Source organism: Neofelis nebulosa, chromosome 3 (assembly GCF_028018385.1).
Source record: "Neofelis nebulosa isolate mNeoNeb1 chromosome 3, mNeoNeb1.pri, whole genome shotgun sequence".
Classification (NCBI taxonomy): domain Eukaryota; kingdom Metazoa; phylum Chordata; class Mammalia; order Carnivora; family Felidae; genus Neofelis; species Neofelis nebulosa.
In genome coordinates, this window is record NC_080784.1 from 202,534,688 (window position 1) to 202,547,243 (window position 12,556).

The 12,556-nt window shown below is 62.2% G+C and overlaps 1 protein-coding gene across 1 annotated transcript in view; it reads left to right on the forward strand.

Annotated features, from left to right (window-relative positions):
• The window catches only part of WFS1 (wolframin ER transmembrane glycoprotein), a 29,490-nt gene extending 17,357 nt beyond the window's left edge, over positions 1-12,133 (forward strand). Inside the window, exons 5-8 of the mRNA XM_058723149.1 lie at positions 1,061-1,231; positions 2,754-2,834; positions 5,427-5,572; positions 9,538-12,133. Of these exons, the coding sequence (XP_058579132.1) occupies positions 1,061-1,231; positions 2,754-2,834; positions 5,427-5,572; positions 9,538-11,346 (2,207 nt within the window). The 3' untranslated portion in view covers positions 11,347-12,133. The remainder of the gene's footprint in view (positions 1-1,060; positions 1,232-2,753; positions 2,835-5,426; positions 5,573-9,537) is intronic.
• Positions 12,134-12,556: the final 423 nt, after the last annotated feature.

The following is a 12,556-nucleotide window of genomic DNA, read 5'->3' on the forward strand; positions in this document are numbered from 1 at the left end:
CATCAGCCCAGAGCCCGACGCGGGGCTCGAACTCACGGACCGCGAGATCGTGACCTGGCTGAAGTCGGACGCTTAACCGACTGCGCCACCCAGGCGCCCCAAATAACAGGTTTTTTTTTAAACAAAGTTTCTCCAGATTGTAGAAGTGTTTGATGCTTATCATATAAAACGTGGAATACATAGAAAACAGAAAGATACAAGTTACTCATAACTTGGAAACCCAGAAAGAAAACGCTCTGTAGCCTCGTGTATTTTCTTCTGGTTTTGTATTGTACCGTTTTTAGAATTACATTTTTTATATAGAATCTGCTTTCTTTGGAAATGGGGCTAGTGCCTCTGAAAACCTGGAATGGTGGCGTTCTGTTAGCCGGGATTTCTCGCCAGCCCACCTTCCCGTTCTGGAGCCGGAGGGAGGGCTGGGCCCGCAGCCCACGTGGCCCGGAAGAGGGGCTCAAGTCAGGACCCTGGGACCTAGGGCAGGTGCTAGACAGGGCCGGGAGCGGCCTCACGTGCTCCGCACCCCCACTTTCTCACGTTGGGTGCTTCCTGATCTTGAGAGAAACGTGTGCTCATTTAGAAAATTTGGAAGATGTGTAAAGGGAGAAAAAATCCCGTCTCTCTCTGCGGCGAGTCTCTGTCTCCCTCGGAAAGGCAGCTGTGCGGGGACACAGCTTTCCCGGCCGTCTTAGGAGGGGCAGTGCCCGGGAAGTGCCGTGGACACAGGGGAGTCCCGCTCTTGCACCCAGGCTGGTGACCCTGGTTACGTGTCTCTGACGCCCGTGGTTACCTGCCACTCTGTTTGTCTCTGACTCCCTGGCCGCCTGCCCCCCGGGGTCGCCTTCTGCAGGGCCAGGCCGTGCTCTGAGCTGGAAAGTCCGGGACTTGGCCAGATGGCATTTTTGGTCAAATGTCTGTTTCTGCCCTGGTGACCACAGGTGCCTACAAAACCTGTCGCCTGAGTCCCCTCCCAAGCCCCGCAGCAGAGCTGGTCTGGGCCCAGGGCATCGCTAAGGACACCCAGGCAGGTGGGATGAGGCCTTTAATGCATCTTGTCTCCTAGGCATCACTTTTGAGAACGAGCAGGAGGTGAGGCAGCTCTCCTCCGAGACTGACCTGGAGCGGGCCGTGCGCAAGGCGGCCCTGGTCATGTACTGGAAGCTCAACCCCAAGAAGAAGAAGCAGGTGGCTGTGTCAGAGCTGCTGGAGAACGTCGGGCAGGTCAACGAGCACGGTATGCGAGCCTCATGGGGACCAGCCCTTCCCATGGGCACCTCATGGGCTTCTCTGGAATTCTGGGGGCTTCCCTATGGGGACTCTGGGAGCCTAACAGGGGGCTCCCAGGGACCTTGTCTCGGAGACCTCATGGGTCTCCTCTAAGTAAGGCTCAGGGAGGGTCCCTCCTGGGGTGCCATCCTGTTCTTGGGGTCCCCTTCCTAAGCCGTGTCCTGAGCTCTGGAACAGTCAATGGGCTGGGTGCCCGCAGGCAGAGCTGTAGATCATGTCATTCTTAGGGTGTCCTGCTCCTCCTGAGGGGACAGAAGCTGGGGGAGAGTAGCAGATGCCGGCAGGGACTCGCGGTTCCAGGGGTGTGGGGCCGGCTGTGGCTCTGATGGCCTCCCTGAGGCAGGCCTCGTCTCCGGCCTCCACAGCCCCTCCCCCAGTTTCCTGACCCGGCAGCCAGCCAGAAGGACAGATCGGGCAGAAGAACGGGCATCCCTGGCTGGGTGCGGCCCCTTCGTTTCCCAGGACCCGACCTGGCTTTTTCTTCTCCATCAGCTCGAGGAGCACCTGCCTCCCGCTGTTCAGAAAGTTGATTCCTGCCCTTGGGTACACACGACAGGGCCTGGGGCCACCTGCCAGCAGCAGAGAAGGCTGCCCGGTGGACACCTTTGCCCCTTCTCCTGGGGTCTCTGGGCAGGACCCCTGTCTGACTAGACCTCTGGCGACCAGCCCGCTCTCTTGGCTCTCAGCTCTCTCGGTGCTGGGGCCAAGCCGAGGCGTCCGTGAGGCCTGGGGCTTGGCCGTCAGCACCCGGACAGACATGCTTGCTGTGACGGACTCGGGGCCGCCCCCTGGAGGCCCCAGGGGCCCTGCAGTGCCATAGGTCAGCCCCCACCCGCTGCCCCCCCCCCCCCCCCCCCCCCGCCCCGAGGCAGTCCCAGCGTGTCCGGGCCCCTGTGGCCCCCGGTCACTCTCGGTCACAGTGCTTCTCACCTCGTGTTGTCACTGCCTGACCTGACCCTGCAAAGGCACACCTTGGCGCCTGGCAGGCAGACTGGAATGCTTGCCAGATTGGGGGCGCGGCAGGTGGTGGATGTTGACAAAGGGGCAGAATTCTTCAGTCCCGGCTCAGCGCTCAGCCATTGAGCAGACTCTTGTGGGGCCCCTTCCAGCACCAGGGCTGGGGAGACCGGGAGAGGCCTGACCCGTGGCCCCAGGCGCTCCGTCTGTTCGGAGAATCAGGGGAAAATCATGCCAAGGGACGGTGCCAGCAAAGGTTATGCCGACCAGAAACTGCGGTGTGTCCTCTGCCCTGGCTGCATCCACAGAGGAGGTGGCTGTGCTCCCTGGGTGCCAAGTCAGCCTCGTGGGCGGAGGCTCAGAGGTGGCCCTCACTGTGCCCACCAAGGGCTGCAAGGAGGCCCCAGGCCCTGCAGCCCCCAGAGCTCAGGGGCCGGTTTCCGGAGGGCCGCAGGGCATGTGGGAACGGTTAGTCCTGTTCTCTGATTCTCTGTCTGCTCTGTCACTTACAGATGGAGGGGCACAGCCAGGCCCAGTCCCCAAGTCCCTACAGAAGCAGAGGCGGGTGCTGGAGCGCTTGGTTAGCAGTGAATGTGAGTATGGCCTCCAGTCCTGCACCTGTGACAGCTTTGGCCCAGCCGTTAGGCCCCCTAGCCGGGCACCACCTCCACTCCTTGGGCACCACAGCACATGCCCCAAGGCCTTGGAGGCGGGATGGACTTCTCATCCCAGCCCATCTGGGGCTGTCGGTGTTCTGGGCAGCGGGATCTGGACTCTGCCCAGCAGGAGCACATGGCTTGGAACGAAGAGGGACAGGGCACAGAGAGGGCAGTGTGACAGTCCCTGCAGGGCAGAGGGATGGGGGAAGGTGAGTGCATCTGGGGTTCCTGAGTACGTCTGCAAGGATGAGGAGGCAGTTAGCCCCTGAAGGGTAAAGGGGAGGGAACCGCACACAATGGCCTGGCGGGGCAGTTGGGGTGGGGGGGGCTCCCAGCAGGGAGTGTGGGGGGCCCCCCCCAACACGGGCTGCGGGAAGGTCAGGAATCGGGAATTTGGGGCATCCAGTTAGGAGAGGTCCTCAGATGCTCTGTGTGCAGCTGCCCGGCTAGGTGGTGGTGGTCAGAGTTCCCCGGGGCCCGAGTTCCAGGGGAGACAGACACGAGGGGCCCAGGGGCTGCTCACCACTGACAGGAGGCCTGGGTCCTCCCCCAGCTTGGCCACACACTCTCCTCCTGACCTCAGGCAGGCCTGGCTTTCCTCCCTGGGGCTCAGTTTCCCCTTTCTGCACAGTGGTGGTCAGATTAGAGGGCCGAGGGCCCCACCAGCCCTGAGAGCTTCTGTACGGGGGCGGGGGGCGGGGCGCGCTTCCCCCCTTCTCACCGTCTGTCTCTGACGTGTCATTGGAACTCTGGGGGCATAGCGCATCCTGGGCCTGGCTTCCCCAAGGCCCCGGGCATGTAGGACCCTGAAGCGGAGAGGAAAGTGTATGGCTGATAGGAACCAGAAGGAGGGGAGGTTTTAAGGGGGTTTTTCGCGCAGAGGTGCCGGGAGCCCGTCTGGGGTGAGGCGCGCCTCTGGGCAGAGGTTCGTGAGGGTCGGTTCCTCCCGAAATAGGACTGCGGTGTGGCGATCTCGGAAGGTCCCTGCTCAGCTCTGCCTTCTCCACCCTGGGGATTTTATGATTAACGGCTCAGAGCTCTCCTGCGGACCTTGTAACTGCCAGAAGGTCCCGGGGTCCCGGGGGAGACCACGTGCTCTGGGCTGGGAAGGATGGGTCTGAGGCCCACCCGCGCTGAGAGCTGGGCAGAGACGTGGTCTCTCCAGGCGGGTGTGGACAGTGCCGTCCACGGGTCCCAGCCCTGCCATCAGGCGGCCAGGCCGGCCTCCCCTCTGGCTTGGGCTGCCGGCCCCCCCTCCCCACTGGGACATTCCCAGCAGCTTATGAACATGTGCCTATTCCTCCCACCTCAGAAAATGAAGACGAGACCCTCTCTGGACCCCTCGTGCCCATAGCAGCCACCTGCCCTGTTTCTCTGCTCCCCTTTCTAAGGAAGGTGGAAAGGTGCACATGGGTCCGTTTCTTGGCTCCTCTCCCCACTTCTCCCGGGGCCTTCCGCGCATCATCCCACCAGAATGGCTCTGTCCAAGTCCTTGGTGACTCATCCTTACACCCCACTGTGTCCACACACCACGCCTTGGTGGCCAGTTTCGTGGCATCAGAGGCCACCCGTGACCCCAGTCACACAGCCTGGGCCAGGCCACTGGGCCCCATTTTCTCCCCTGCTTGTTCCATGTCGGCTCCAGCCTTACCTGTCCCTGTGTGGGCCCTGCCAAGTCTGCCCCATCTTGACCCTTACCGCTACCCCAGCTTGTGTTAAGGAACAGCCCCTTGTCTGCGCCCCACCCTCTCTGTGGTGCTCACTGCGTTCCAGACACTGTTTCCTTTGCTCTTGCTGCTGTCTGTCGCTCTTTTCTGCGATGGGCTTCTGTCCCCAGTGTCCAGAACGCAGTCCCCGCGTGGGAGGCCTCAGAAGCGCCTGGCGAACGGCAGCCCTGGGGCTGGCGGCCCATTCACGATCGTGATCTCTGTGCCGAGTCACTCACTGCACCTCCCCGGGCTCCCCTCTCTCCCTCTGCCTGGAGGACGGTTCCGGGGGGCAGCCGGTTGCGTCTGGCAGCCAGCTGTCTTTAGCACGACCCACCAGACCAGGAGTCCAGACTTGTGCACACGCTGGGTCCGTGCGCACATACCAGGCCTTCCCAGTGCTTAGCACGGTGCCTGGCACATAGTAGGTCCTCAGTGGATGCACGCTGAGTGGAGGGGCGGGGCAGGTGGCTGGGCCGTGGGCTGCAGGTGGCCATCACCAGAGCTGAGAGCAGCCAGGGCTGAAGGAGAGGAGGTGGCTGCAGGGCTGGTGGGGGCAGACCCTAGTCTTGAGAGCTGGGCAGCAGGAGGTTCAAAGGAGGGACTGCTGTCCCCAAGGCGAGGAGGCAGGGTGCCCGCTCTCCCCCCGGTTGGCCCATCTGTGCCCGCCTGTCTGTCCAGGACAGAGAGGTTTGTGCCTGGCGTGCTCGGCCTCCCTCTGCCGGGGCCCAGCCACCGTCCCCTGCCTTGCCCATCCGTGCGGGGTGACTGTGTGCTCGCGGTGTGGGCGGACCCTGTGCCGTTCTCTCTTGTGCCCCAGCCAAGAGCTACATAGCGCTGGATGACTTCGTGGAGATCACCAAGAAGTATGCCAAGGGCATCATCCCCGCCAACCTGTTCCTGCAGGACGATGATGACGATGAGCTGGTGGGCAAGAGCCCCGAGGACCTGCCCCTGCGTCTGAAGGTGAGTGGGGCCAGGGGCCCAGCCAAAGGGCGCTCACCGTGCAGCCTGGTGCCATGCAGGAAGGAACGGGCAGGAGGCCGCTGCGACACGGGAGCCTCCGGGACTGCAGCTTGTCTGGGGAGGCGTGTCCGCAGGGATGGTCCCCATAACTGCATGAGGGTGTGTTCTCGAGAGAGGGGCCTTTCACATGCACTCAGGCTCCAAACCCAGGGACGCAGGTGGGGCGGTCATGCGCGGGTGTGACGGACGAGCACGGGTACCCCCCCGGGCCGTTCTCCGCAGAACACCACAGGCAGCAGAGTGGCAGGCTCTGGAGTCCGACTCTCACCGAGACCTTGTCATTTTGAAAAATGATCCGTTTACGGCACGGAATGGAGGTCGGTTTTGCAAAGATGCCTTTCCCCAGACGCAGAGTGCTGGTACTGAGAGACCGTGAGGATCCTGCCGGTCCCTGTTTACCCAGATCCGCGGGGGCTCGGGGGAAAGCCAAGTGCAGTGTGCATAGTAGCAAAGAGGCCACTGTGGGCTGGCTGGACGGAAGGGAGACACTCTGGCCCCCGCTGTCGGCCCGCGAGCAGCCAGGCCCGTGAGGAGCAAGCACGGGGCCTACAAATACGTGCAGAAGGCAGGGATGGCGGGCCATGCCCCTTCTGTGACAGCTTTCACTTCCCTGGTCACGCCATTGAGACCACGGTGCAGGCGGTTCCCCAGGTCAGCTCTCTGGCTTGCAGAGTCTACCGTGATTCCGCAAGCCTGGCTGCCTGACCCAGCATGAGCGGCTCTGAGCAGACGAATCATCGAGAAGCTCGTGGCGTTAGTCGTCCGAGCGTCCGTGTGGTGCGAGCTGAGTGGGAACCGGGGTGAATCACCATCAGTGGGGCAGAGGGGCAGGCGACGGCTGGGCCGCCAGCAGGCAGGAGTTGGGGGGACAAGGAAGCGTGGGGAGTCCCCGTGCTGGAGACAGCTTGGTGTAGCACCTGCCAGGAGCCCAGATGCGGAGGCTCAGACCAGGGCGGCCGGCGCGATGGCCACGCTCGGGACCGACCAGCGAGCTGCGTGAGTCCCCCGAGATCAGGTGCTGTGGCAAGCCGCAGGCCAGGATGGCCAAGGAGCTTGACCAAGGGAGGTCACGACTTGATTGAAGGTCCACTCTGACAGGCTGGAGCTGTTGTTCACAGATAGTTGCTTTTAGTTTCCTTAGAACTGGAGAGAAGGGGGGTGGGGCCCTGGCCGTTGTTCTTGGCCAAGCTGAGGTGCTTCCGAAATGCCAGTGAAGGTCAGAGGTGAAAGGGTGAGTCTGGAGGGCCTGCGGGCAGGCCTGCGCTGTCCCCCCTAATGATACCTGTTTGCAAAGCAGCCTGGCTGGGATAGTAAATTCTGTCACTCTCAGTGTTGGGAGACGTCTGAGAGTCCTTTCTGGGAAAGAGATTTAAAGTACTCTGACAAGAAGTACACGGGGCTCTGAGTTTCCTTCAGGTTTTGAAACCATCAGAGCACTTGGATGCCTCTATAGTTTGTCTCATTAAAAGTCTTTTGCAAAAGAGATGGTGAATCCTAGCAGGTGTCTCCAAAACTGGAGGCTGTTGCAGCTTTTAATAGCCTTTTGGAGGCAGAGGAAGGAAGAGCAGTGTGCTCTGTCTTCTGGCCCCAGCGAGGTGCCTGGTGCCTCCGTGAGCGCATGTGGCCCCCACAGGAAGGCTCCAGACTCCAGGCCCCGGGCTGCACGGGCCTCTTTTGTGGCAGATGAAACCGTCGTAAGAGTAAATGCAGTAAAATCCACACGGTTTTCACGTCAGTCATTGCGAGGTCCAACGTGTGAGAACTCACCGGGGTCTGAGCCTTGCCGTGACCTGCCGGGTCCCAGATGGGCCACTTGGTTAGCGGCCTGTCGTCACACCCCTGGCCTCTTGGGTCAGCAGAGCGGCCGACGACCTCCGACCTGGCCAGAGCGAGCTGTACCTTCCTGTCGTAGAATTGACTCCCTGCTCTGTTTTTTTAAAAATCTGTTTCCTGCTCAAAGAACAGCTTGTTTTAATTTGTTGGACTTTGTCTACAGCAAGGTTTTTTGTTTCCCAATTCAGTGGGTCCCCAAGAGCAGGGTCTGGATGGAAGTGACCGGGGACAGAGTTGGGACCCTAAAAGGGAAGGACTCCCTGGTCCTCGTGGCCTTATGCCTCAGCCGACAGAGGCCGGACACCCTGGACAAGCTGGGCATTAGGTTGGAGAAGCTTCATTGTCCTTGAAAGTTCCTCTCAACCACTTTGTGTGGCCTCAAGGGCAAAAAACAAAAGGTGTGAGTGGCTCGGAGCCTGCGGGGAGAACTTGAGACCCATCTCAAGGTCCCAGCCGCAGGGCACGGAGAATGACCACTGACCACAGCGGCCGGGAGACGCCTCTAGTCCATCTGCCACTAGCTAGCTAGGCCCCCGTCCCCAGGGATCGGCTGCGCCAGCCTTGCTGACACACCTGTCCGCTCGTTCTGAGGCGGTTGACCTCCAGCCAGCCTGGCTCTGTGTCAGAGGGGCCCCCCCAGGGGAAGCCCGGAACCCGTGGGTGTCCGCGGACGCCTGTTTGCCCCCTGCCAAGCATCACAAGTTCCCGCCGAGACTAACGTTACAGGGCCCAGCACTCGCTGCTGGTGGCCGTCCCCAGTCACATGTGAGTGTGATGCCTGCTTTCCGGGAAGGTCACTAGCCCCGGGGAGCTGGGGGAGTAGTTAGCTGGGGTACCGATCTGTTCATTTCCTAGCTGGGCTGTCACAGACATGTGAGAAGGAATGTAACCCTTCACACTGGTGTGTGTGTGTGTGTGTGTGTGTGTGTGTACAGACAGGTGTGGGCATACACACGTTCTTTGAGCCATGGACTCCTGTAGGAGCCCGGGTGCCCCTTCTCTGTGGAACGTGCCCCATGCCGTTGCTTCCAGGGTATTTGGTCACCTGTAGCTGCCAGCCACATCCTCAGATGAGAGCCTGTCCCGAGGGCATGGGCGGAGGCCGTGGTGCCCACCTCACCGGGGCAGTGGTGGGCGTCCGTCACCTAGCCCCTGAGGTGGGCTCTGGGTGGCAGCCGGACTTCCGTGCCCCCACACGTGGGTGATCTTGTGTGGTCTGGGGTCCACGCCTCTGCCCCTCCAGACACACCCCGACCCCTGCCCTCCACACCACACCTCCTGAGCCCTGGCAGGGCCGGGAGCCTCTGGGAGTCCTGCAGAGAAAACCGGGCAGGAGTGGGGGTCCAGCCCGCCTCCGCCGTGGTCTCCCCTGCCCTCTCCACTGGGTGCAGATTGCAGAAGTGGCCGTCGGTTACGTGTCTGCTCTGAGCGGCGTGGGTGTGTGGAGGTGGGCGGTGGCAGGCAGCTGGTTCTCAGGGTCCCTGCCACTGGCGAGCACCTCTCCTCTGGCCCCTTCCACATGAGCCCCCATGGCTCCGTTTGCAGGGAGCTCTTTCTGGAGCCCCTACAGCCACCGCGGCTCCTGGGAGTGTTCAGAGCCCTGTGTGGGCTTGAAAGTATCTTCCTCTCTCCCCAGCGGGCTGGGGGGCCGAGGCCCAGCAGGGCAGCCCTTGCTGGCAGGTGGGGGGGATCAGGTCACAAGCCCTGGTGCTCTCCCCCAGGGACTCGGGGTCCCACGGGGGACACTGGCTCACAAGAGTCTGGAATCCTTGGCAAAGATTGGGACAAGAGGGGAGCCAGGGGACACGCTCCAGGGGTGCAGAGGACAGGGGCCAGGACGTGCAGGCCGGGGTGCAATTGAGGGAGGGTCTGTATAGACCGCAGGGCATGGGGAGGACGTCACCACGTGGAGAGGGTATTCCTGGGGAAGGACCCGCTGGGACGAGGGGCCCAGGGCTGAGCCGTTAGCTTCGCGCAGAGCTCGGGAGGCTGGCCGGCCGGGTCACGGGGACGGCAGCGGGGGCCCCGTCCCCGCCCGCCTCCGACGCCCCGTCTTTGTCTCCGCCCCCCAGGTGGTCAAGTACCCCTTGCACGCCATCATGGAAATCAAGGAGTACCTGATTGACATGGCATCCCGGGCGGGCATGCACTGGCTGTCCACCATCGTGCCCACCCACCACATCAACGCCCTCATCTTCTTCTTCATCATCAGCAACCTGACCATCGACTTCTTCGCCCTCTTCGTCCCCCTGGTCGTCTTCTACCTGTCCTTCGTCTCCATGGTGATCTGCACCCTCAAGGTTTTCCAGGACAGCAGGGCCTGGGAGAGCTTCCGCAGCCTCACGGGCCTGCTCCTGCGCTTCGAGCCCAACCTGGACGTGGAGCAGGCCGAGGTGAACTTCGGCTGGAACCACCTGGAGCCCTACGTCCACTTCCTGCTGTCCGTCTTCTTCGTCATCTTCTCCTTCCCCGTCGCCAGCAAGGACTTCATCCCCTGCTCCGAGCTGGCCGTGGTGGCCGTCTTCTTCACGGCCACCAGCTACATGAGCCTGAGCACCTCGGCCGAGCCCTACACCCGGAGGGCCCTGGTGACGGAGGTGGCCGCTGGCCTGCTCTCCCTCCTGCCCTCCCTGCCCCTCGACTGGCACCACCTGAAGCTCCTGGGCCAGACCTTCGTCACCGTGCCCCTCGGCCACTTGGTCGTCCTGAACGTCAGCGTCCCCTGCCTTCTCTACGTCTACCTGCTCTATCTCTTCTTCCGCATGGCACAGCTGAGGAACTTCAAGGGCACCTACTGCTACCTGGTGCCCTACCTGGTCTGCTTCATGTGGTGCGAACTCGCTGTGGTCATCCTGCTGGAGTCCACCGGCCTGGGGCTGATCCGCGCGAGCATGGGCTACTTCCTCTTCCTGTTCGCCCTCCCGATCCTGGTGGCCGGCCTGGCGCTCATGGGCGTGGTGCAGCTAGCCCGCTGGTTCCTGTCCCTGGAGCTCACCAAGGTCGCCGTCACCGTGGTGATGTGCAGCATCCCCCTGCTGTTCCGCTGGTGGACCAAGGCCAACTTCTCGGTGGCGGGCGTGGTGAAGTCCCTGACGCGGAGTTCCATCGTCAAGCTCATCCTGGTGTGGATCACGGCCATCGTGCTGTTCTGCTGGTTCTACGTGTACCGGTCGGAGGGCATGAAGGTCTACAACTCCACGCTGACCTGGCAGCAGTACGGCTTCCTGTGCGGGCCGCGGGCCTGGAAGGAGACCAACATGGCCCGCACCCAGATCCTGTGCAGCCACCTGGAGGGCCACAGGGTCACGTGGACGGGCCGCTTCAAGTACGTGCGCGTGACGGACATCGACAACAGCGCCGAGTCGGCCGTCAACGTGCTGCCAGTCTTCATCGGCGACTGGATGCGCTGCCTGTACGGCGAGGCCTACCCGTCCTGCAGCCCCGGCACGGCGCCCACGGCCGAGGAGGAGCTGTGCCGCCTCAAGCTGCTGGCCAAGCACCCCTGCCACATCAAGAAGTTCGACCGCTACAAGTTCGAGATCACGGTGGGCATGCCGTACAGCGGCGCCAACGGCTCGCGCAGCCCGGAGGAGGACGACGTCACCAAGGACCTTGTGCTGCGGGCCAGCGGCGAGTTCAAGGACGTGCTGCTCAGCCTGCGCCAGGGCAGCCTCATCGAGTTCAGCACCGTCCTGGAGGGCCGCCTGGGCAGCAAGTGGCCCGTCTTCGAGCTCAAGGCCATCCGCTGCCTCAACTGCATGGCCCAGCTCGCACCCGCCCGGCGCCACGTGAAGATCGAGCGCGACTGGCGCAGCACCGTGCACGGCGCCGTCAAGTTCGCCTTCGACTTCTTCTTCTTCCCGTTCCTGTCGGCGGTGTGAGGGCGCGTCCCCGGCCAGGGGAGTCCGCGCGTGTCCCCGCCAGGACCTCCAGCCCGCGTGTGGCCACCCAGCCAGAGGGCACAGCACTAACGCTGAGAGTGTGCGTGTGTGTGTGTGTGTGTGTGTGTGTGTGTGTACGTGCACGCACGTGTGCGGATATGGCACTTGTCACATGCAGCCCGCTCACACCTCCGTGAGCTTCGGCTCTGCCCGCCTGGAACGCCATGACGTTGGCAATTGCATGCCGTCTCGACCCACAGCCCCGACCTTCCAGAGCGAAGCCGATGGGCCCTCCAGCCTGGCAGTTCTGGGCCCTGGAAAGCACGTTACAGAGGAAGTCCTTCCCCCTTCCCTCCACTTCCAAGCACCGCCCCCCCCTCCCCCGTTTACTCTCGTGTCGGATTTGTTTTTTTAAAGAACCAAACGCGCTGCTGTGAAATTCGGTGATAGGATGTCTTATTTATTTGGTCACTGCTAAGCCTCGACAGCTGCTTGCCGATCTGGGGCTTACTCGGGTACCGCCCGAGCTCTGTCGCGCGGTCAGGGCCCCGCCCGATTCCCAAGGTCAGAGGCTGGGGGAGGCGGCAGCCCCGGGCCCCATGGGCTTGCCCTGCGGCTCTCCTGTCTAGTGGGCAGTGGGTGAGCTTGTGAGATGCATCCGCGGCATCAGGAAACGGGAGGAACCCGGGGTGTCCCTTCCTGGTGCTCAGAGAAGCTTTGCCGTGTTCACCAGGAAACAGAGTCAGGGTCCCAAAGCAGCCAAAATAAAAGCATTTCATGAAACCTACTCTTTTCTTTATTTCAAAGAGCTGTTTTCTTGTACATTCGTGAGAACAGGTGTCTACACTTGCACTGAACTAAGTACAGGTGAGTCCCAAAGAGCAGAACGGACGTTCTCAGTAGCCGACGACTCGCCTGCCAGGGCACAAACCCTGGCACCGCCTCTCGGCCGGGGGCCGCCCAGCTGTGCACTCGCGCCTTACGGGGTGAGACGTGTGCGTGGCCAGAATCGCCCGTGAAACTCCCATCAGTGATCGCATGGCATACACGTGACTCACAGTTTGGGAAGAGCCATCCCGTCGGCAGTAAGTTTGTGACACCGGGTCCCGTATTCAGTGACGCACAATGATAATTCCATAGTCACGTAATCCGGGCTCCGGCCGTTTAGGGGTGCTGGAGGAGTGGCTCGGGTCCCCCATTAAACTTCGTG